The sequence below is a fragment of the Podarcis cretensis genome (assembly GCF_951804945.1).
Source record: "Podarcis cretensis genome assembly, chromosome: 15".
Classification (NCBI taxonomy): domain Eukaryota; kingdom Metazoa; phylum Chordata; class Lepidosauria; order Squamata; family Lacertidae; genus Podarcis; species Podarcis cretensis.
In genome coordinates this window covers 4,801,409-4,824,781 of record NC_137185.1, presented here as the reverse complement: position 1 = coordinate 4,824,781, position 23,373 = coordinate 4,801,409, and the positions used below count along the sequence as shown (strand labels likewise).

At 45.0% G+C, this 23,373-nt stretch overlaps 2 protein-coding genes across 2 annotated transcripts in view; one reads left to right on the top strand and one right to left on the bottom strand.

Moving 5' to 3' along the window:
* The window catches only part of RNFT1 (ring finger protein, transmembrane 1), a 25,393-nt gene extending 3,681 nt beyond the window's left edge, over positions 1 to 21,712 (top strand). Inside the window, exons 2-9 of the mRNA XM_079955767.1 lie at positions 1,528 to 1,961; positions 4,699 to 4,775; positions 6,930 to 7,030; positions 9,033 to 9,186; positions 12,108 to 12,266; positions 13,675 to 13,740; positions 14,179 to 14,280; positions 15,499 to 21,712. Of these exons, the coding sequence (XP_079811893.1) occupies positions 1,528 to 1,961; positions 4,699 to 4,775; positions 6,930 to 7,030; positions 9,033 to 9,186; positions 12,108 to 12,266; positions 13,675 to 13,740; positions 14,179 to 14,280; positions 15,499 to 15,633 (1,228 nt within the window). The 3' untranslated portion in view covers positions 15,634 to 21,712. The remainder of the gene's footprint in view (positions 1 to 1,527; positions 1,962 to 4,698; positions 4,776 to 6,929; positions 7,031 to 9,032; positions 9,187 to 12,107; positions 12,267 to 13,674; positions 13,741 to 14,178; positions 14,281 to 15,498) is intronic.
* Positions 17,216 to 23,373, bottom strand: part of RPS6KB1 (ribosomal protein S6 kinase B1) — a 28,378-nt gene continuing 22,220 nt past the window's right edge. The window contains exon 15 of the mRNA XM_079955733.1: positions 17,216 to 23,373. Coding sequence (XP_079811859.1) covers positions 23,136 to 23,373 — 238 coding nt within the window. The 3' untranslated portion in view covers positions 17,216 to 23,135.

The following is a 23,373-nucleotide window of genomic DNA, read 5'->3' as shown; positions in this document are numbered from 1 at the left end:
GGGGTGCTTTCGAACTGCTAGGTTGGCAGGCGCTGGGACCGAATGCCGGGAGCACACCCCTCCACGGGGATTCGAACCGCCGACCATGCGATCGGCAAGTCCTAGGCGCTGAGGTTTTACCCACAGCGCCACCCGTGCCCCTGCCTAAATATTATTTAGCTGCAATTTTAAGTTTTTTTGAGTTAGTTTCCAGAATTTGATCTCCAAATGAATAGTTATGATTCAAGGGATCTAAGAGGACGATCCCTTGTGACCATTCAAATTGGAGAATTACAAGGATTTTCTTGCTGACAGAGTTGCCATCTGTCATTTCCTGTGTACTTTGTGAGATGACTTTAATAACAGATATTTGCAGCGCTTGGGCAGGGGACTTTTAAGGGCTATTCTGTGCAAATGTTCCTGAATAAGTGTAAAATTTTAACCACCTCCATGCAGTTCCTTCAGCTTTCACAAACCTACACCTGCCTCGTAATTCTTTTGAAGGCTGAACATACCACAGACAGAGTCATTTAATCTGTGTTTGAGAACCACACAGGGCCAGCTTCTGGCTGGCTAAGGTTCTAATGGACCCCTATATGCCCAGACTCAGCAGATAGCTGAAGATCTATCAGAAGCTGCTGTATACAGACTAGTAGTCCATCTAGGTCTGTATTGTCTATGTCAGGGGGTCAACAAACTTTTTCCTCAGAGGGCCGGTCCACTGTCCCTCATACCTTGTGGGGGGCTGGACTATATTTTGAACCCCCCCACGACTCTCCCCTCCCTTCTCCACAGCACCAGACGAACCCCGGTGGCCGCTTACCTGTGCCTTGCAAGCGGCAGAGGCTGGTGGCGGTGGCAGTGGGACTATGACCCATGGTCTATGTTGACTGGCAGGGGCTTTCCAGGGTTTCAGATAGAGGTCTAACCCAGCCCTTGTTGTTGTTGTTGTTTAGTCGTTTAGTCGTGTCCGACTCTTCGTGACCCCCTGGACCAGAGCACGCCAGGCACTCCTGTCTTCCGCTGCCTCCCGCAGTTTGGTCAGACTCATGTTTGTAGCTTCGAGAACACTGTCCAACCATCTCACCCTCTGTCGTCCCCTTCTCCTTGTGCCCTCCATCTTTCCCAACATCAGGGTCTTTTCCAGGGAGTCTTCTCTTCTCATGAGGTGGCCAAAGTCTTGGAGCCTCAGATTCAGGATCTGTCCTTCCAGTGAGCACTCAGGGCTGATTTCCTTCAGAATGGAGAGGTTTGCTCTTCTTGCAGTCCATGGGACTCTCAAGAGTCTCCTCCAGCACCATAATTCAAAAGCATCCATTCTTCGGTGATGGCTCTGCTTTTTAAGATGCTGTCTAGGTTTGTCATCGCCTTTCTCCCAAGCCCTACTTGGGGTTAAATCTGGAACCTTCTTCATGCAGAGCGTATGCTCTACTGCTAAGCTACAGCACTTCCCCTAATAACAGATGAAGATTCCGGTCCTCATGGTTCTAAAACAAGGGCTGATTCAATTAGAAACCATTTTAAAATTGCTTCTTTGTTCCTCCTTAGGAATCATTTCGTCAAAACCGAGCAATTTGGAGCAGATCACCTCCAACGTGCTGCCATGCAGCCCCACTCAAATAATCGCCACGGCGCGGCAGGAAACAGCAACGGTACCTCAGCCTCTCAGTGCACTCACGGAGCACGGTCATCAGGAGAAGGATCTTGCCAGCATGGAGGGGACATCCACATCCAGCTGAGCTCTGCTCTGGGAGAGGCAGGCGAAGACGCTGGCTCCAGGCAGCACCTGCAGTCAGGGACTCAGAGCCATTCCCGCTCCCACTCCCACGGCGAAGCTCGAGGGCCTCAAGATGGCGGCTCGGATTTGGAGGAGCAGAGCGGCAGCTCCCTTTCCGAGCTCAGATATCTCCTCCACTGGCTACACAAGAGTCTCCCGTACATCTTGATCCTGTCCCTCAAACTCCTCATGCAGCACATAATGGGTAGAGTACACGACATTGCGCGCTCTGGAGACAACTGCATTTATCTGGGTTTGAGGTTGAAAGAGAAGCAGCAGGTTGTGCTTCCAGGCCGGGGGATTTAAACAGTTTTAGCGCCATCTTGAAAACTAATTTGCCTATTTCTGGTTTCCCTATTAGCCTTGATCACTGGAAAACTTTCTTGGCCAGTTTCTGGCTTCTGGGATTTCACCAGACACCACCCGTATGATTCCATGATTTGCAATAATAAGGACTAGAAGGTGGTGGTGGTGTTTTTTAAAAAAAAGAAAAACAGTTAAAGCTGAAATTTTCAAAGGGTGGTAGAATTTTGCCCTCAGTGCCACATATTATGTGCTTTATCTGTGCTTCTAGAACTGAAACACAAATTCAGGCTGGCTTTAAACCTGTTGCTGCTTTTACTACCCACAGTACCCAGAATGAAGACTTATTTCTGCCTCTCCTTTGGGATTTTAAATTGAAAATGGGCAGCTTTATTCCTTCTTCTCCTTTTTACAGGTTGAAATTAGGAGTGGGGAACCCCAAATATGGCCCTCCGGGCAATCCCACCTGGCTCACAGGGTTCTGCAGCTCCACCATGTGCTTCTAAGTTTCAAGCCCAAAAAGGGGGAGGAAGAACCTCAGGATGCTGCTTGAAATTGAAAAGTTTGTTGGAAAAATTACAGTTGCCCTGTGCATTTCATTGCCTTGCCTTCTTCAGGTCCACTGTAAAACAAAAACAACAACGACACAAGGAGTGTCCAATGTGCTTCAGGCTCAACAGCATTACACCAGTTGGTTTAAACTGGGGATTGGGAACTTGTGGCCCTGCAGATGCTGTTGGACTACGACTCCCATCATCCCTAATCATTGACCATGCTGGCTGAGGCTGATGGGATCTGTAGTCCAAGAACATCCGCAGGGCCACAGCTTCCTCATCCCTCCTGTAAATGAAAGAACTGATTAAAATTATTTATTTATTCAACAAATCTTTATGACACTTTTAAGGAACACAATCAATATAACAATATAACAAATTGCAATTCAGAACTTAAAACCAACAGCTGTCTAAAAGCTTGCAAGCACAAGATGCTTATCAAACACAATATCTTATTTATATTTGTATGTTCATGGTTTTATTAATTTCACTGGGACTATTCTGAGTAGGTAGGATGCAGCCCCTCTTAGCTTGGCTACCAAAGCTTGGCAAAAATTGAGAATCCCTGATCATAAGCCCCTGTACTACTATGACCTTATGTACAGAGTTAGTTATCACTGTACCATTCCCAAGGTCTTTCTGAGAGTCCTTCTCCCCTCCTCTTCTCTTGGGGCTTTCAATTCTCCTTTCCTGCTTTCTGAAATTCCGCTGCTGAGAAGCTGCTAAAATGCATTTTAGCTTTTTCAGTTTATTCTTTTGTGGTCATATACTCAGGGACCCTTGGCTTACTGCAAAACTAAAATTTTGAAACACCAGGTGTCAAAATCTGCAGCTCCCTTCAGCCAGATTAAAAATATTCCTGAAATGTACCCATTCTTTTTTCCATCACTGGAGAAAGGTTCCACGATGGCTAAAGATTTCTAAGCAACAGAATGGTTTTAAAATTGCCAACTTGTTTTACAAGTCCTGAAATGTTACTGGCCCATCAAAATGACTAGCCAACAGATCTGGGCTAGCCATCTGTGGCACACAGGATGCAGTCCTTGGAATTTTTCCTGAATAAAAGACCCAGTTGACATAATCCTCCTGCCTTAGTCATTTGGAAGTGATTTTTATTCACAATGGCTGTGGCTGTTTCCCATTGGGACTGATAGGGCGTAAGGCAGGGAGCCCAACAGTAGGTGGTGCCAGAGCAAATGTCTGGCCCATCTACAGCCAATGACTAGCTTTGCCCCCATTCTTCTCCTTGCTGAATTATGCAAGGGGCAACATTGAGACTAAGGAAGACAAAGCTGACAGCCAAGGCCACCTGCTGGGCTGGTTGTAAGAGGCAGATGGGTGGTGGCTGGTTGAGGTTAGACTGAGGTTTATGGGGCTGTGCTCCATTTGTACTAATAGGCCAGCTGCCACTGCAACAAGTGACCAGGTGAGTGGGTGTTTATCGGCCTGGTGCAAACATATATAAAAAGACCTCAAAGTGCTGCCGAGTTAATGCAAATGTAAACAACGATGCAAGTGTTGTTTGTTTGATCTAATTTATTCCAGCTTGATTTATTAGATGCAAACTCTCCCCAGTGTGGTAAATAGCTTGAGATTTTTCCAGCCAGCCAGCACTATGCCCTAATTGTATAATAGCGAGGAGGATGGGGTGGAATATCGATGAGCAGGGAAGCAGGAGAAATGGCAGCAAAGGTGAGAGAAGGTCTACTACAAGAACATTTTTCCAGCTAGTGGAAGCCCCTCAAATTTTGGCCTTTTGCAGGTACTGCTGTGCCGTGTTTAGACCTCTCCCTTCAGCGATGAGAGCTAGAAGCATGCTCATTACTATTTAATTCATTGGAATTCTCACTGATCTGATGATTTGTTTAGGGTGCAGTCAGAGCCGTGCAGTACAGCAGTGCCCCTGAGTATATAGTGGCTAATTATTTTTGTTCTGTTGTCTAAAACAGTTACAAGATATACTATGCAATGCCCTTTTTGATTTTGCTGCTTTGTTTTAAAAAACAAAAATTAGTTTGTTGCATTTTTTGGTTCTTTTTCTTTTTCTTTTTTTCCGTTTTGTAATTTACCCTTTTTTCCTAATAGGCATTTCTCTGGGAGTTGGGCTGCTAACAACTTATATGTATGCAAACAAAAGCATTGTAAATCAGGTTTTCCTAAGAGTAAGTATTGACCTCTCCGGCGAGGTTGTAAGTATTTTTTTAAAGCTTCACTTTACCCAGGAGATAGATGCGTTCTTGACAGAAACGTGGAAAAGAGTGTTAATTTGACAACACACACATTCCATCGCTTAAAATAAAAAAGGTTGATTTAAGAACAGCTGCAAAAATAGAATATAGTTATAATGAACCATTTACATAATATTTTTTCCTGCCTGCTTTGATGCAACCTGAACATTTCTGCTGCGCTCAGCACAAACTGACTCACTACTTAAAGTTGCACACAGGCCTCCGCCATACTTTTCCCTCCCTCCCTCCAAGTCTAGCCTGGGGGAAAATTCTGTGAAACTCGCAAACTAGCTCACTACTTTGTGGCTGTGCTGATCTCATTGTAGCTGCCATTATAGATAATTGTCTTCAGTCTGGCTCAGCTATCTTTTGCCAGCTAGCAAAGGTCTTTCTCTTAAACTAGGGCTTTGGGGGGGGGGGAATGAAGTGATTGACCATCAGAGCTTGCAACAAAAATATTGCAGTGTGAAATGCTCCTTTTCTGAATGCCAGCCAGTCATGCCCTTTCACAGGATACTCCATTCCATTCCCCTCTTGTTTCCCCTACTCCGCCATTCCCTGCAGTCAGTCAGCATTCCATATCCACCGAGCATGCTCAGTTCTCACTAAGCTCTTTTGGGCTCCCTTCCTGTTTGCAGGGGCAGCTTTCTACTTGTGCAAATTGTGAGATCTTCCTAAGCCTTCTGAGACATCCCATTTGGTGCATGGATGGCACTGTTCTGGTTACACAGCAATCCACACAGTCAGATAATCGGTCTGCTCTTAGTATATAGGTCTTTACATCTTGCCTTGCTGCTATTTATATCTCATGTGGCATTACTTTTCTCCCATTATATTTTATTGGCATTGCTTTGATTTGGGTTATAAGCCATACCTCATCCTACTTGTTTGAAAGGCAAAGTATAACTACTGTGTGCAAACAGCTTGTCATGTTGTAATAAAAGTAGTCATCTTTCCATCTTTGAATAGAGGTTGAAAACAAGAATCCTGATTATGTTTGTTCTGAAGAGGCAGTTTCCCTTAAGGCTCTTGAGAACCATAAACCAAGTAGTTATGATCGCAAAATGTTTTGAAAAATCGGTCCCTTTAGCAAGGGATTTCCTGCAGAATTTTTTGTTTGTTTGAAAGATTGCATGTGGAATCTTCTCTCACTCCTCGCCTAGCACTGAAAATCTGTTGTTTAAAGCAGGTGTGGGGAGTCTTTGGCCCTCCAGATGTTGTTGAACTACAACCCCCAACAGCCTCAGCAAGCATGGCCAATGCCAAGGGATGATGGGAATTGTAGTTCAACAGCATCTGAAGAGACAGACGTTCCCCACACCTGGTTCAGTGGGATAAACTGCTCAAAGTGTTGGGGTGATAACTACCCATGTGGCTGTCTTTTTGTGTATTTGTCTACAGCTGTTCTTTATCCTCTTTTTTTGGGGGGGGCGAGGGGGACTGTTCACTGTCTCATTCCAAATGTGGTTCAGGGTGGGCTGTCAGCTTTGTAATCAAGTTGGGGCCAGTTCACAGTAGGGGCTTCTTAGTAACATAGGCTCAAGCGTAGCATCACATACAAATATGTACATTTGCATATTGCATACGAAATCCCCCCTAAAAAGAAATGCAACCATGAAGTCTGGAATTTCTCTGCTTTCCTGGAGCTTCTAAAGATATTTGGCAGGGCCATTAGGAGGAATGTCATCTCCACAGGTCCATAAGGATATGGCTCCCAGTGGTGCTACCAAGAATCTTTAAAAACCTTCCCATTGAATTCAGTGGGGCTTAATCCTAGGTAAATGGTATTAGGACTGCAGCCTTAGATTGCAGAAGCAGCAGTCCGGCTAATTAAGCGGAGGGCACATTGCCTCTGCCACTTGTTGAACTTCATCTCCCATCACCCCTAATCAATGGCCCTACTGTCTGGGTCTGGTTTATTTGGAGTCCCATCCCCAGGCCTGTACTCCAAAAACTCGCTTACAAAGCCCTCTGAGCTCAGCAGCCTCTTAAATGGAGAATGAATGGCAAAATCACAGCAGCCTAGCATCTTGTAACTAGAAAATGCAGTCATTTGAATTAACTGTTTGAAAACTCTTACTCTTGCAGGAAAGGTGTTCCAGACTGGAGTGTGTTTGGTTACTGGCATTCCTAACAGGATCCTCTCTCCTTCTGTATTATACGTTCTACCCTCAGTCTCTTCATTACAGGTAATTCAGTGCAGGTTAGAATTTTTCCCCTTCTGAACGGCAGTAAAAAGAGTCTTCCTTGATGTGTAATACACCCAGACCACATCTATACCATACATTTACAGCACATGACTCCCCCCCCCCCCGCAAAGAATAATGGGAACAGTTTTTTGTTAAGGATGCTGGGAATTATAGCTCTATGAAGGTTAAACTATAGTTCCCAGGATTCTTTTTTGGGGAACAATGCTTTAAATACATGGTGTGGGTGTGACCTTACTCCCCAAATGTGCTGATGATGGACACAAGGTGCCATTTAAAAATGGGTGGGTAATTTCTTTATTTCACTACTGTTTATTTCAACATCTTGTATCCTGCTTAACACTGTTGCTTCTAAGCGGTGTGCAATAAAGTTACCCCCCCCCCAAAAAAAAAGATACAACTGAGATAAAATGGGTTAAAATGAACCATAAAATTGGAAATGCTTACTCAGAATGCCAGATTTAAGTTGTTACCAGCTGTGGTGAACCAGTTACCAGGGGACCAAACTGCAGGTGTCACAACCCCTTACGTCTTGTTTGTGGGCTTCTTCAGAGCATTTTTCGGTTCATGGTTGGAAACAGGATACTGGTCTGGGTGGTTCATTCCAGGGGGGCTTTTTATATGTTGGATAACATACTTGGATGGATGGAAGGAAGGGAATTATAATCCATTCTTGAAAAGTCCTATTGAAGAATTAGTCATATAAAAAGTGAACGACTGGCTTGGTTTTTGCTTGCTATTCTAAACACCCCATAGGAAAAATAAATTTGTAAAAGGTGATTTCTTGAGAACCTGCTAGAGTAGATGCAAGGCCAGATGAAGGCTGCTAGAGGACCGCCCCTCCCCCAAGATAGTCATCCTTTTGTTCAACCTTTGAAGTGTGGCAGTTTCACCAGACACATCTTAAACAAGTCTCCTCTGGCTGACGGATCTGTGTTCTGGGTCGTTTTCTGCCTCTTTCTCCATTCCACAGGGCCTACAAATCAACAGGCTTATCTCCCAAGTGTCTCAATAGCAATTGCTGTTGGAGATGGCAGCCCTGTGTTGAGATCTCCAGCCTGTAATGTCTAGTCGTACAACTTACTGGGGGTGGGGTCCTCTTGCTTCAACATGCCCTGTTGCTGCTACGGCAGATGTGTTGCACTCCCATTGCTACCTAGTAATGTGGGGGAATGTCTCTGTGCAGCAACAGCCCCATGTTTTTGAACTGGGTAAGTCTTCATTTTGAGTAAGACTTCACTCCTGCCAGCTCTTCCCTGACAGTATTATTCTAAACTGGGTGCTCTGGTTAATGGCAAATGTGTAATAATCCAACATAAAATGAGTAAGTATGTGGGAGAAAGGCTCTCATGCCTGGGAGCTAGTAGAGGGGGCTCCAAGTTTCATAGACTGATACTTGCTAGCAGCTTTTGAAACTCCCATTGTTCTAGGCGCATTTTGCAACAAGGAATTTCATTAGCGCGAGCAGTTTCTGAGCTCTGGGCGCAGTACTGCGCCTAAGATTTCAGATTAAAACTGCAGAGTAGAAGGAAAGGAGGACCTTTTTCAGCCTTCCCACTTCCAGCTACTCTCTGAAGACTGAAGAGACGAGACCCTCTTAAGAATATTAGGGGGGTGGGCAGGGGAAGCATGGCCTTGTGTGTGTTTTTTGCAGTCTTCAGATGAGGCCATGTGAAAAATGAATATGAGATTTTAACTGCAGTTCATTCATTTCCAGCTTTGTATTCTTGTTATTAAAAAAGTGTGCCTAGACATTCCATTGTTGTGCTCATAACCTAGGTTTAAGGTGTCATTTAGCTCCGAGCTTTCATATCTCTGTTTCTAACACTGCTTGCTAATGGGAGAAAAAAGCTTTTGGCCGTAGCATTCTGCTTGAAACGAGAAAGTCTTTTTGCATTTCCATTTCAAGGGTGCTAAAATACTTTCTGTGAAAAAATGTCTTCAACTTACAGTCTCCTTTGCCTTTATTTTGTTTTTTTAAAAGCTTGATCCTTTTAAGTCCTACTGTGGATTACACAAATTTCTGGGAGGTACTTTGGATCGTGGGGATCACAGACTTCATTCTGAAGTTTCTCTTCATGGGCTTCAAATGCATCGTTCTCTTGCTGCCTTCTTTTATCATGTCTTTTAAGTCCAAGGTAAGAAAACTTTGTTGTTGTTGTTGTTGCTATTTTTTTAAAAACCTACTTTTAATATGAGTTAGAAATACCCAGTTGTATCACTGTCACACGCTTAACTTCAGCTTGTGATGGTAAAACTTACCGTATTTCATTGCAACGAGAGAAGCACTTAGGTTTGCTAATTCCTAGGAAAGGCTTCCTTCCCATCAGAGCAAGAAGGCTGAGCTTTCAGAAGGGCTGAACTGGAAGGGAAGGCATTTGTCGTAAGAACATGAGCAGAGGCCTGCTGGACCAGGCCGGTGGCCCATTTAGTCCCAGCATCCTTTTCTCACAGTGGCCCACCAGATGCCTGTGGGAAACCCGCAAGACATCTCGAGCACAATAGCCCTCTCCCCTCCTGTGGCTTCCAGTAACTAGTACAGTGGTACTTTGGGTTACAGATGCTTCAGGTTACAGACTCCACTATCCCAGAAATTGTACCTCGGGTTAAGAACTTTGCTTCAGGATGAGAACAGAAATCACGCAGCAGCGGTGTGGCGGCAGCAGGAGGCCCCATGAGCTAAAGTGGTACCTCAGGTTAAGAACAGTTTCAGGTTAAGAATGGACCTCCAGAACTAATTAAGTTCTTAACCCGAGGTACCACTGTATTCAGAAGCAACCCTGCCTCTAATTGTGGAGGCAGAGCCTAGCTATGGTGTGGTGTAGTGGTTAAGAGCGGTGGATTCGTAATCTGGTGAACCAGGTTTGATTCCCCGCTCCTCCACATGCAGCTGCTGGGTGACCTTGGGCTAGTCACACTTCTGTGAAGTCTCTCAGCCCCACTCATCTCACAGAGTGTGTTGTGGGGGAGGAAATGAAAGGAGATTGTTAGCCGCTTTGAGACTCCTTCAGGTAGTGACAAAGCGGGATATCAAATCCAAACTCTTCTTCTTCTTCTATCCTGGCTAGTAACCATTGATGGGCAAATTTGTGGAGGGTAAGCCTAATCCTCTTTTAAAGCCATCCAGGTTGGCAGCCATCACTGGCTCCTATGGCAGGGAGTTCCATAGTTCAACCAGTCAGTTTCCGGGGTAGAGAAATGACATAGAGCAGGGTCAGGAAAAAATGCCTCCTTTTCCACACATTTCAGGGATTGAGAGCCAGTGTGGTGTAGTGGTTAAGTCTTGTAATCTGGGGAACCGGGTTTGCATCTCCACTCCTCCACATGCAGCTGCTGGGTGACCCTGGGCTAGTCACACTTCTCTGAAGTCTCTCAGCCTCACTCACCTCACAGTGTGTTTGCTGTGGGGGAGGAAGGGAAAGGAGAATGTTAGCCGCTTTGAGACTCTTTAAAGGGAGTGAAAGGTGGGATATCAAATCCAAACTCTTCTTCTTCTTCAAAAAGTGTTGGATGCTTAGAGGTCCCCGATTGCTTTAAAATAAAAAATAAATAAAAAATAGAGGTCCCTGATTGCTTAAGTGCCTATGTGACTAGTTCAGCAAGCCGTTCCACTTGTGCTAGAGAGGCTTCCTTTTCCCTTAGTGCCCTTAGCACATAGCCAAATCCGACTGGGATCACTCAAGGGGAGTGAAGTTTGAGCCATCAGCAGAGGTGGGGAAAGCAGTGGCTGTGAACAGCCACAAGGGAACGTAGGGTGAAGAAGTCTTGAGTCAGCTCTCCTTAAATAGTTTTCATAGCATGAGAATAAAAACATTGAAGTGAAGTGGGGCTAACACCTGTCTTATTAATGAATGGCAGCTTGCATTGGCCGAAGTGGTCTTGAACTGTCACTGGCAAGAAGTTAAGTGTTACCCTTTAAAAAGAAAAATGCACACCCTAAGATGCATATAGATAGTAATTAGTGGTGGAAGGTACTTGACAAAGTAATGATGTCTCAACATTAATGCTGACTTCTCATAACACTTTGATGTACGATGAAAGAACAGCGGGCCCTTCATCTGGCTTAAACTGTTTAGGTGAGAGGAGAAGGGCTTAATGACTGAATAAAATCTGGTTTGCTTTCAGACATGGGCAACTGGACAAAAATAAATCATTAAATATTATCTTGTTAGAGGTGAATAATGAAAATCCTGCCAGTTCAGCAGAGATCTGAGTTATTGATTTGGTAAAAAGAATGTCTGGGAAGCTTTGCCAAGCAGAGATTCCTGGCACTGCCTCAATTTTATTTATTATGCTAGAAAGCTGAACTCCTAAGAGCTGCCTGTGTCCATTTGTATGATGGGTTTTTTTAATTATAAAAAAAAAAGATATACCTCTTCACGGGCTTCAGCAGCTGTTAACCCCATGGGTTGTGTCCAGTGTTAGTCATGCTCAGTGTAGGCCCATGGAAATAAATGGATATGATTTACATAGGTCTGTTGATTTCAGTGGGTCCACTCTTGAGTAGAACTTGGCTGGCTACAACCTTATATTTGGTCCAGGCTTCTGGCATTAAGCATGATCTGCAAAAGCAACAGTGGGGAAGCTCTGGACCCTGGGTCTAATCTGAGCTGCCAGGCCCTACCCCATTTGGCTCACGAGCCATGCCTACCCGCCCTGCCCCTGACATCAGGTGGCAGGTTAAAGACATGGCTTCTCTGCCCAAAATAGGACTTGCTTTTGGCATGGGTAAGAACCCCAGTGAGAATGAAAACAAAGCTCACTGGGTGACCTTGGAGTAGTCACTACCTTGTTGTTGTTTAGTCGTTTAGTCATGTCCGACTCTTCGTGACCCCATGGACCAGAGCATGCCAGGCACTCCTGTCTTCTACCTAGTCACTACCTAGCCTACCTCAAAGGGCTGTTGTGAGGATAAAACGGGGGGTTGGGAAGGGATGAATTCATGTATGCCATCACAAGCTCCTTAGAGAATGGCATGGTAGCAGAGTTTATGGAAGCTTGCAGTGATGGGCGGGTAAGAAATAAGTAACAACGTTCTTCTTTGTATGTTGTAAACCAGGGCTATTGGTACATGCTCTTGGAAGAGCTCTGCCAGTTTTACCGCAAGATCGTCCCTGTGCCAGTCTGGTTCCGGTACTTTGTCGGCTTGAGGGAGCTGGACAGCGCATTGGGGTGGAGTCTCGGAGTCTTGATGGCTCTGCTCTACCTCATCCTAAAGGTAAACTTCGATCTGCTGCTAAACCCTCTTTTCTTAAAAACAGCATGGCAAGAGGCAGCCTAGGTGTAAACACAGCAGCAACACATTGCCGTGTGTGTGAGATTGCATGCACCTTGTCTTTCTAGGCCTCGGTTTCTTCAGCTAACAAATGGCGAAAACTATTTTTCTGTGTTAACCTTGAGCAGCTAGAGCCATGCTTGGCTGGGGCAAGGTGCCCAGCTGGGTTCCTTAATATCAGTTTTCCCTGCACAGGAACCTCCCATCTCTCCCTCTAATAGAGAATGTGGATGGTAAGTCGTGACAAACAGCCAGTGTGGAGCCACCAAGCAGGAGTGTTGGCATGTTCTGGGGAACCGTTTGTTTGTTTGCTTGTGTGTGTGTGTGTGTGCGTGCGCACCCACACCCACATCCAGCTTAGTAGCTATTGAATGCTGAGTGCAACTTGGAAAAGATGAATGAAAAGCCAGGGTGTGGGCGGCATAGCTGGCCAGCACACAGAGCAAGAACAGCCTTTGACTAAGATATAGGTTACAAATCACTGAACAAGATGGCAATTCTGGGACTGGTATACCTTAAGGTAAAGGTAAAGGGACCCCTGCCATTAGGTCCAGTCGTGACTGACTCTGGGGTTGTGGCGCTCATCTTGCTTTACTGGCTGAGGGAGCCGGCGTACAGCTGTACAGCTTCTGGGTCATGTGGTCAGCATGACTAAGCTGCTTCTGGCGAACCTGCTTATCTACTTGCCTTTGACGTGCTTTTGAATTACTAGGTTGGCAGGAGCAGGGAGCTCACCCCATCACAGGGATTCGAACCACCAACCTTCTGATCGGCAAGTCCTAGGCTCTGGGGTTTAACCCACAGCGCCACCCGCGTCCAAGTATCCCTTAAGAACCTATCAAATTTCCAAGATTGGTATTCAAGGGAGACCCTCTTCTCTGCCCCATCACCTCCTAGATATATGGTGGGTGGTATGCTGTTGTGTCTGTCTTAATACATTGTATTTACTGCAAGCTGACCTGACTATCCCTTGACAGAAAATCAGAGTAGAAATCTTTTGAAATAAAACAAGTCTTGATTGTGTTAGCTTGCAGTTCTAACCTCACTTGGCTGAGAATCCACTCACTGAATTCAGGAAGGCTTACTTCTGATTAAGCAGGGTTAGGATAGCAGCAGTCTTTGGGGATTTGTTTTCTCAGCCTCTACCGTTTTAACTTTTTGTCTTTTTTGTGAGCATCTCTCATTTTGACTTTAGCTTTATTCTATCTGCTTTAGGCTTATAGGAGAAAGCGCACAACTTTTAATTGTTGTTACATGACACTTAAGACCCCTTTAGTGTTGTTTTTAAAGCTACTTTACTGTTAAAAGCTAGTTTACATCTATTTCCTCCCATGTTATCTTAACTTTTCAGCTTTTGAGCTTCTTTGGACATCTGAAAAATTTCAGACGAGTTTTGCGGATATTTTATGCACGACCAGTGAGTATTTGTACCCTCTTAAGAACATTTTTCTTTTCTGTTTAAACAAACCACAGTTCCCTGTGACATTCAAATTTGGAGCTGTGATTTAAAAAACAAAACAGGGGAGGCAAAGGTCTGTCCATACTGCTGTTGTTGGACCACAGCTAGCATGGCCAATGGTGAGGGATGGCAGGAGCTATAGTTTGCTATCTGGAGAACACTAGGGTGAAGGCTGATGTACTTTCATATAGAAGCAGCCTGTGAACCAGGATGTCCAAACCGGTGTCATAAATACACCAGACACCTTGTCTGCAATATATAGATAACGCTACTACTCTATCAGAGGGGGCTACTGCAATGATTATTTCAACTGTACATACCTGTGTATCTGGTGCCACTACCTTCCTTGCCAGAAACCAAGTATTTGAGCCTGTTCTGTACCTTCTCTCTTTGCAGAACTTCGGCGTCGCAGCCAGCAAGAGGCAGTGTAAGGAAGCGGAAGACATTTGCTCCATCTGCCAAGCTGAATTTCAGAAGCCTGTTCTTCTCATCTGCCAGGTAACTCACCAGTGTTATTCTCCTGCCGCTGTCCCAACGTTGTTCTGAACAGCCAAACAATTCCTTAGAAGCTTACCCAGAGTTCCTCAGTGCATAGATCAGCAATGGTGGACAAGGTTCTTTGATAAGACAACCTAACACCCACCTTCACTGCCCTTTCCTGGAGTGAAGAAAGTCTGCAACTCATTGCCCTCCACCAGGCATGGGGAGTTTCAGGCCTGGAAGCCAAATGGAACAGTTTGGCCCTTGGGACACCCCTCACCAGCCCTGCTTGGCGCTTGAGTGCTTTTGCTTGGCTGGGATACATCCTTAAACTCTGATCATGCCTCTAGCTTGCCTGGATCAAGGATGGAGGGGTGTGTTTGTGTGCAAAGCTGTACTTTACATTCGTTGCTCCACCCACTTTTGCCTCTGGCCTCATTATTATTATTAAATTTATATACCACCCTTCATCTGAAGATCTCAAGAGCGGTTCACAAGATAAAAATACAGAATAAAAGCACAAGAGAGGGAATCATAGAATCATAGAGTTGGAAGAGACCACAAGGGCCATCGAGTCCAACCCCCTGCCAAGCAGGAAACACCATCAGAGCACTCCTGACATATGGTTGTCAAGCCTCTGCTTAAAGACCTCCAAAGGAGGAGACTCCACCACACTCCTTGGCAACAAATTCCACTGTCAAACAGCTCTTACTGTCAGGAAGTTCTTCCTAATGTTTAGGTGGAATCTTTTTTCTTGTAGTTTGGAGCCATTGCTCCGTGTCCGCTTCTCTGGAGCAGCAGAAAACAACCTTTCTCCCTCCTCTATGTGACATCCTTTTATATATTTGAACATGTCTATCATATCACCCCTTAACCTCCTCTTCTCCAGGCTAAACATGCCCAGCTCCCTTAGCCGTTCCTCATAAGGCATCGTTTCCAGGCCTTTGACCATTTTGGTTGCCCTCCTCTGGACACGTTCCAGTTTGTCAGTGTCCTTCTTGAACTGTGGTGCCCAGAAGTGGACACAGTACTCCAGGTGAGGTCTGACCAGAGCAGAATACAGTGGCACTATTATTTCCCTTGATCTAGATGCAATACTCCTATTGATGCTCAAGGGAATGCTGCCCTTGAGCCGAGCCCTACACCAGTTAAGGGATTTAAAAGTATGCTGAATGTTATTGAGTTGCTGAGCTCCTTCGCACCCCATTGTGCTCAAAGCAGCCTTTCTCGTTTCAGCACATATTTTGTGAAGAATGCATAGCTCTGTGGTTCAACAGAGAGAGAACGTGCCCCCTGTGCAGAACCATCATCTCGGACCACATCAACAAGTGGAAAGATGGGGCAACTTCCGCACAACTACAGGTCTATTAAAAACCCTGTCGGACACAAGAGCTACAGTTTGAATGCTGGTCTTTACCGTTTAAGGGGGTTGGGTGGAAAGGAGGCGTTAGAAGAAAAAGGTACTCAGGGGGTTAAGTCTACATACGTCCATCTCTCAGCTGCTGCAGGACTTGGGTCCATTCAGACACAAAGCAACTTGCTTGAAAGCTGCTTTTTCATGTTGAAGTCACCCTTCAGTTGCTGGTTGTGTGTAAAATACGCCAGAGCTCTGTTCTTCAACCTTGGTTCCCCTGGTGCCTTTGCACCAGAACGCCCATCATCCCTGACCATTACTGGCAGGGGCTGCTGAGAGTTGTAGTCTTGTAGTCCAATTTCATGAGGGGAACCAAGGCTGAATAACATTGGTTGAGACGTGCTCAAAACTTTTGGCAATGCTGCAGGAGCAGTAGCCTCAAATTCGGTTCCATGCAGATGTCTAAACCAGCCTGTTACCAGAGCACAAATAGGATCAGTATTGCATGTGATATGCTAAAAATCCAGTTTGTACAAATCTTGAGATTCTATGAGAGTTACCACTTTTATGCCACTTGGCTCCTGTAGAAGCTGCTGGTTCCTTATCCCTCCTGCCATTACAGCAGTAGCTACTTATATTCATGCAAGAAAGTCAGGAATGAATTTTTTGCTTCAATTATGCACACATAATTTTTCTACTTTTGTAAGCCTGGATTTTTAAAAAGCAAAATCTTATACTATATTTTGTCATAAACAACTACATTTTATTACAAAGGGGAAGAGATCTATTTTAGTGATACTTAAGACAACAACCTGTGGTATACCTAAAGATTGGTGAGAATAAAAGCAGTTTTAATCTATTGGTCTGGGATTTCTTACTACCTCTTCTGCATGTATACGTTTTCCAACATATCATCAGTGAAGCTGCTTATAAAAGTAACCAGTAAAGCTTGCAAAAATTAAAAAACAACACCAGTTCTCAGACGGTGACAATTTTGCCCAGGGGTTCTGTTCCTGGCCCCCACATACATCTGCAGAGTTTGCAGAAGCCCATTCCACCCCCATTCTGCCATTGTCCAGGTCCAAAAGGACCTGTGCATCAGTGGTCACACATCAATTGGATGTGTGCAAAATGGTCACCGTGTCTGTAACAAAAAGGCCTACAAGCCAAGGTAGAAACATCGCGCTAGATGTTGGATTCCCAACTGTCATCATTCTCGGCCACAAGTTGTCCATCTATCTTAAGTTAAGAAATTAAGGTATAAGCACAACACTTGGCTCGACAGCACATCAAAACATGTTTTCTGAAAAACAAGTCTGTTAACTTGGAACTAGATCCAAGTCATGACTATCCCTGTTAACTGAAGAGTTGTGACTGACTTCTGTGTCATTGAGCAGTCATTTCACTGTATAGTGAAGTTATGCTGTAAAAGCGGTGTGTATGTTGTTTCTTTTAAAAAACCAAACTCCAAATTAAGTCTACGTTTGGTCTGAAAAGCCCATCAACTGCCCCTTGATCTGCAAACTTCGTAGCAACAGGAACTGCAAGCCGAGATTCTCAAAGAGGGTGCACAGTAAATAAATAATCAATATTCATACATTCATTCAAAGTTGCATTTAATTGCTATTTACATCCATTTGTTTTGAAATAAAGTATATATTATTACAGTAAATAATACAGAATGAAATGCAGGGAGGGAGTTTCGACCCCTCATACCATTCTTAGTAAGGCAGCTGTAGAATCTGATTCTTAACAGATGGTTTACAAAGCCAGCTAATGTCTAGCAGAATGAACACTTCCTTAAAACATACAGATGAAAATTCAAAACCACCAAACCTTGAAGCCCTTATGCAGCTTTCTCCCGCTTCCTTTCCTTCCCCAAAGGCTCATAGACACCATGATGTAAACATGTTAATTTCTGAAGATGCCTGCACAGTTCGAGACACCAGAGGTGATGAAACCTAGATCCCCATTTGCTCCTCTTCCAAGAGCTTAGGGACAGCTGCTCACACCATCAAATATACTAAGCTGTCTTGGAGAAGAGACCAGGGATCACTCCAGCATTGCTGCTGCCCAGATTTGATTCATATCAGTAGGGCTCAGAAGAGTTTGCTGAGCAGATGCGTGTGGCTCAGCAATGTTTGGTGGGTTGATTAGCATCCTCTTGCCAGAGAGGACAAGGTAATAATATGGCAGCTGGGGTTTTCTTTTTCCCTTCCAGGTTCAGACCACCTTTCCTCTTCCGATATACATACCCAAGAGTGGGGAAGCAGTGGCGCTCCAAAGGCTGCTGGTCTCCCAGCAATCTCAGCCATCATGTGGGGAGCCACAAGTGTCGCCAACCCTGTCTTAAGACTCCCAAAACAGTAAGAAAAGAGGAACCAGTTCATGCATAAACCTGGGCGAGGATTCTTAACACACTTCCCTTCCGTGATAATGGGAACTACACATAAAATTGGGCTGGCGGTGCATAGCACCCAGACCATCTACGTGATTGGGGGGGGGGGAGGTGATAAGCCACACAAGCCCACTTTGGCCGGCTGAGTGTTATCAATGTGGGCCTTATGCAATTAGGAGAATGCAAACCCTGTTGCCCATTAAACGGCATACAGATCCCAACTAGCTACTATTTCTTGGCAATTCTGGGAACCTTCACTTTCATAAACAAGAACAGGAGCAGGAAACGGGAAAGGGTGACTCCACCGGACATAACACTCTAGACCCGGTGTGGGCAACTGTTGGCCCTCCAGATGTTGCTGCGCCACAAGTTGCATCATGCTTGGCCTTTGGCTGTGTTTGCTAAGGCCGATGGGAGTTGTAGTCCAGCAACACCTGGAGAGCTAAAGGTTACCCACACAGGCTCTAGAAAAGATGTCCTTCCATCAACTAGGTTAGAGCACAGGGGTTGTAATGAGAGTCAAACACTCAAACGCTGTCTAATCTCACCCCCAATTCCCATGGGTTGCAAAAATTCAAATGCACCACGTATTCAACAGGGAATGGCAACAGTTGAGATTTTAACACACCCACCCATAGATCTCTTGGGATGGGAGGGCTCTCAGGCCAGCTGACCTATTCACTTCTCTGTTCCTCAAAGTGAACAGTGGAATACAACAAGCACTGCTTACATTTCACTATCATGGATCTCTAGTGGAAATAATACATGGTTCAAGTTTAATGCTTAAATATGTGGTTAGCCTCAGCAGGTATTAATCCCATTTTTTTAATAATATAATGGTACAAAAATCTATAAAAATCAAATTATAGCAAAATCCCAAGATTATAATTAAAAAAGCACATCTTGTACAAAATAAATCTTAATTCCTATACCTCAATGAAAACTTTTAAGACTTTTTTTTTAAAAAAGAAAGCACTTAAGTTCTCTGACAGTCACGGCATTTCACACACTAGCATTCTTTCTGAAGTCATACAGGAGTAAGAATCCCACTCCTTTTCAAAGTCTTGTGACTAATATAATATTGATACTATAACAGCTATATACAAAGAGACAGAGAGAGAGAGAGAGAAATCAAGGTTTGGATATCTATTTATACAAATAAATACAGGATAACCCCATATTGCATAGTGTGTGCTTGCTGTCCCAAGTCAAGATTCAAGAGTTTCACAGTTCAAAGATGATGAACACAGTTTATAGGAAGTCGACTTATGTGAAATGATTAAACTGAAAAACAGATTCAAAACACTTTTGCCACCTTCTGCTGACCCTATTAGCCAACCTGATGGTTATATTTACCCAGAGCAGGACCACACACAAGATCACCAGAGATCCCTCATTTTAGAGAAGAGGTAGGGCTAACCCCCTACCAAATGGGGCTCATTCTAAATTCGGCTCTCGTAAGACTCCTGGCCATTTCCGTGGGGCCTGCCAACGTCATGGTTTCCAGATGTTGGAGGGCTAAATTTCCATCAGCCTTAAGCCAGAATGGCCAAAGGGGAAGCTGTGGTACACAACATCTGGGTGGAACCATGTTTGGCTACTCAACATAATCTGTCACACCCCAGGGAATTGTGCCTAACAGAACACTCCTACTACTCAGAAGTAAGTCCAATGAGTTCAACAGGACATACCCTGAGGCAATGGCACACGGGATTCTAGCACAACTGATTTCTGGCTTTCACAAAGCACAAGTCATCATCCACAACTATACTGCCTCCAATACAAAAAACGTGAGTGAACGGCAAAGTCAGCTTCACTGGTACTAGAGAAGCAACAAACATTCGGTTGTCTATAGAGTCACAGAAGTTGCCTTGACGCAGAAGTGGGGCAACTCTGGCCCTTCAGATTCTAGACTCTGACTCCCATCATCCCTGACTGGCCACGCTGGCTTTGGCTGATGGAAGCTGGGAATCCAAAAACAGCTGGAGGGCCACCACCCCCTGCCTTAGCCGGATTTCCCTTGCAAAACCAAAATGTGGAAAAACAGGTCAGCCCTAATAGCTCTTCAAAGCCAGCAAAAGCACCCAGGAACTGCCAAGTCGTGCCCAAGACCTGGTTGAGACGTTTATGCAGGTAGAGAACATCTTGACAAAAAGCCAAGCACTTCCCACCTTCCACCAGTTACCTGTGTGACGCAGGCACCACATAGGACCCTCCCCGCTGCCGCTCTCAAACGTGCAATTAGTTTCCCCGATACGAAGATTACATAAACGAAGCTCTCACACTTCCGGCAGCATGGCGTTGCTAGAATCACGCGTTTCCTGGGCAACCTGCATCCGCCACCGAAAAATGGCGTCTAATCTTAAGCCGGGCTCAACTCTGCTTTGAAGTTAATACCTGTATTTCCGCAAGACATGGAGTTAAAAGAGTGTCCACGAGTGGAAGGGCAGAGGACTCAACCCAGAGCAATTCCATCTCCCCACCTCCATGCTTCAAAGATGTGAACATTTAGTGGAATGGAGTGACTCTGGGCCCTGGGAGGATGCTACGCCCCTCAAGACTTCATTTGTCTGTCTTCCCCACCCCCCAAAGTCCCACTGAAATTAGTAGGGGTTTTTAAACCACTGTTCAATACTACTCTACTACTTGAATTTTGCTGCTCCAAAGAAGAGGGACTACAGCCCCCAACATTCCTGACCACTGCCATGTTGGCTGTAGGGGCTCATGGGAGCAATGTCCAGAGGGCCACCAAGGCCCCACCACTGGTGACGACTTGAAGCCAGACAACTGCAGGCAGCACCCACACACAGACCTCTCCCGCTGTTCCCATTGCAGCCACATGTAGCCTGCACCCTGTGAAACCATCGAAGGACCCTCTGGAATAGCACCGGAGAGAGCAGGGGCTGTAAGCTGGCAGGGTGTGTGGAATCCACAGATGGTGGAGATCCAAAGCAGGATCTAATCCACTAGGGCTTAGGAGCAGCCATTGTTTCGCTCCATGCTATACTGTACTGCAAAAGGTGGATCCTCTGACCGGATTCAGTTATTTTTCTTTTTTGGAAGAGTTATGGCTTGGATCCTATGGCTCAAGAGAAGAATCAAAATAAAGCAAAAAAGAGAGATCTATTTCCTACAATGGCAGAATTTGCACAGAAAGTTAGAAACCGCACCATTACACAAAGATCCACACACACCTACTCACGCATACCCACCCACTCTCTACACTAGCGTAAAGCTCTGCAGACCATTATTCACCCCCTTTCGCCAGCTACGTACATGGAAATGTTTTATTTAAGGCAGGAAGTATTAAGTTAAGGTGAAGATACCTTTATTTAATTCTTTGTACCTGTAAAGTCACTTTTGTACAGATTTTATTTTTTCAACAACAATCGCAGAAAACATAAATAGTAAACCTTTTGAACGTTTCCTAAAATTAAGTTGCAAAAGTTCTCTGGAAGACATTCGTTGAAGGCCATCTTAATAATACTTGTTGTGTTTTGCTTTGTGTCTGTGTGTGGTTTTCTTCAATACAATCAGTAGATAGATCGCCTCAGCACAAAGGAAAAAAAAACAAGGTTTTTTTTGTAATTCATAATGGAAATGAGAAATGGAGCAAAGATGGCAGAAAACCATCTCTCCAAAGCATTACCACTTAAGCTGCAAGACCAGCATAAATGTAAATTGTAAAAAAATAAAAAGATACTGTGGTTGTATTCCTTTCTAACACCCTTTACTTTTCTCTTTTTTTGATGGCTTAAACGATCTTAACATATTCCTGGTATCTCTTAAAACAAATTATAGAGGTGAAACTTTAGCCAGCAGGTTCCTGCTTAGAATGATGGAGGACAGTACTATAAACCCACGGCAAAGAAGGGGGTGGGTGGGTGACAACTTTGATGGACGTGCGGAGCTCTCTGTACTAGCAGGGAGAGACCCCCCCTCCACACTTGCATGGATCTGTATGGGTTGTACCAAACTAAATTCAGCTAAGAGCAGAACCACTGAAAGGAAGAGACCCAAGTCTGTCACACCCTTTAATGTCAATGAAGCTACTCTAGAGTAGGCTTAGCACTGGAGACAACCCAATGCAAACGGAGGGGCTGAGTTGGAGGTCACGCCTTCCATGCCCGCTAGGGTTTTACGCAAGGGGGGGGGCACCTGATCTGATCCTGTAGAAAGAGGCATTTTAAATAAGACAAGGCAGGGAGAACTCTCTCACCCACCCCATTCCAATAACAACAGTGATTTCAATTTCATCTTTTTTATAAAAAAAAACACCAAACCAGTTCCATTATTTCACTAGGAGAGCAAACAAATTCTTAAGCCTTCTTCCCCCTCCGACTTCAGCTCCATCTAACCAATAATTCTGAATATAATTCAAAGTCCGGGATACTTTCCATAATGAACCATCTTGGGGAAAAAAAAGTGGGGGAGGGACTCTATTTGAAAAATATATATATATATATTTATACTTTTAAAAAAAAGTTTGTTTTTTTGCAGATGGAACGACCAAGGGTTGGAGTTTGCTTCGGATCCCCAATTTCACACAACCGCAGGAAGCCACCTGAAATACGCCTACAGGCAAACAAATCCTTGGGGGCGGGGAGGGAGGTCAAGCCCGAGAGGTGACACTCTGCACACGTTTGGCTCAGTGACCCAGGCTAACCCTTCAGACTGTATGGCGCAGAAGCCACACCCTACCCTCAATACTGTCCGGCCTGAAGCTATCGACCTGAAAAATCCTTGATAAGAGAGCTGAAAGAATGGCACGTGCCCACAGGACACGCTGCACAGCTGTGCTTTAAGAGTCACACAATACTATTTTGCTCAAGTCCTCTCTTAATGCACCATTGATTCGGAGGAGAGGCAAAAGGGGGCAAGGAGGAGGAGGAGGAGGAGAGAAGGATCCACGGGGGGTTTCCCCCCCCCTCTTCTTTCCCAGTTCATTCCGTGCAATGGCCGACTTTGATACTGTCGCTGAGAAAGAAGCTGCAGGAGCCCTCGTTTACAGCGTGATGAGAGGGGACGCCCCTCACAGGAGGAGGAGCAGGAGGTTCATCCTTCGCGTTCGGTTGCTGCTACCCAGAAGCAAGTTTTTGGAAATGATTGCCGCTGATTTCATCATAGATTCATGCGCAAGTGCTCTGGCCGCTTGGAGATCATAGGGAAGGCTTGTTTCTTGTAGGGCCCGGTGTTTGGCTGCCGGATAGGGAGTGGAGCTGAGGCCTCCCCACAGACCGACACGTCCATTTGCTCTATCCCACCCGTCTGCATTGGGTATTCCACGGGCGCCTGAGAGTTTCCCACGCCAGAGGAAGTACCTCGCCCCCAGTAGTCCCCAGGAGAGAACTTGATAGGG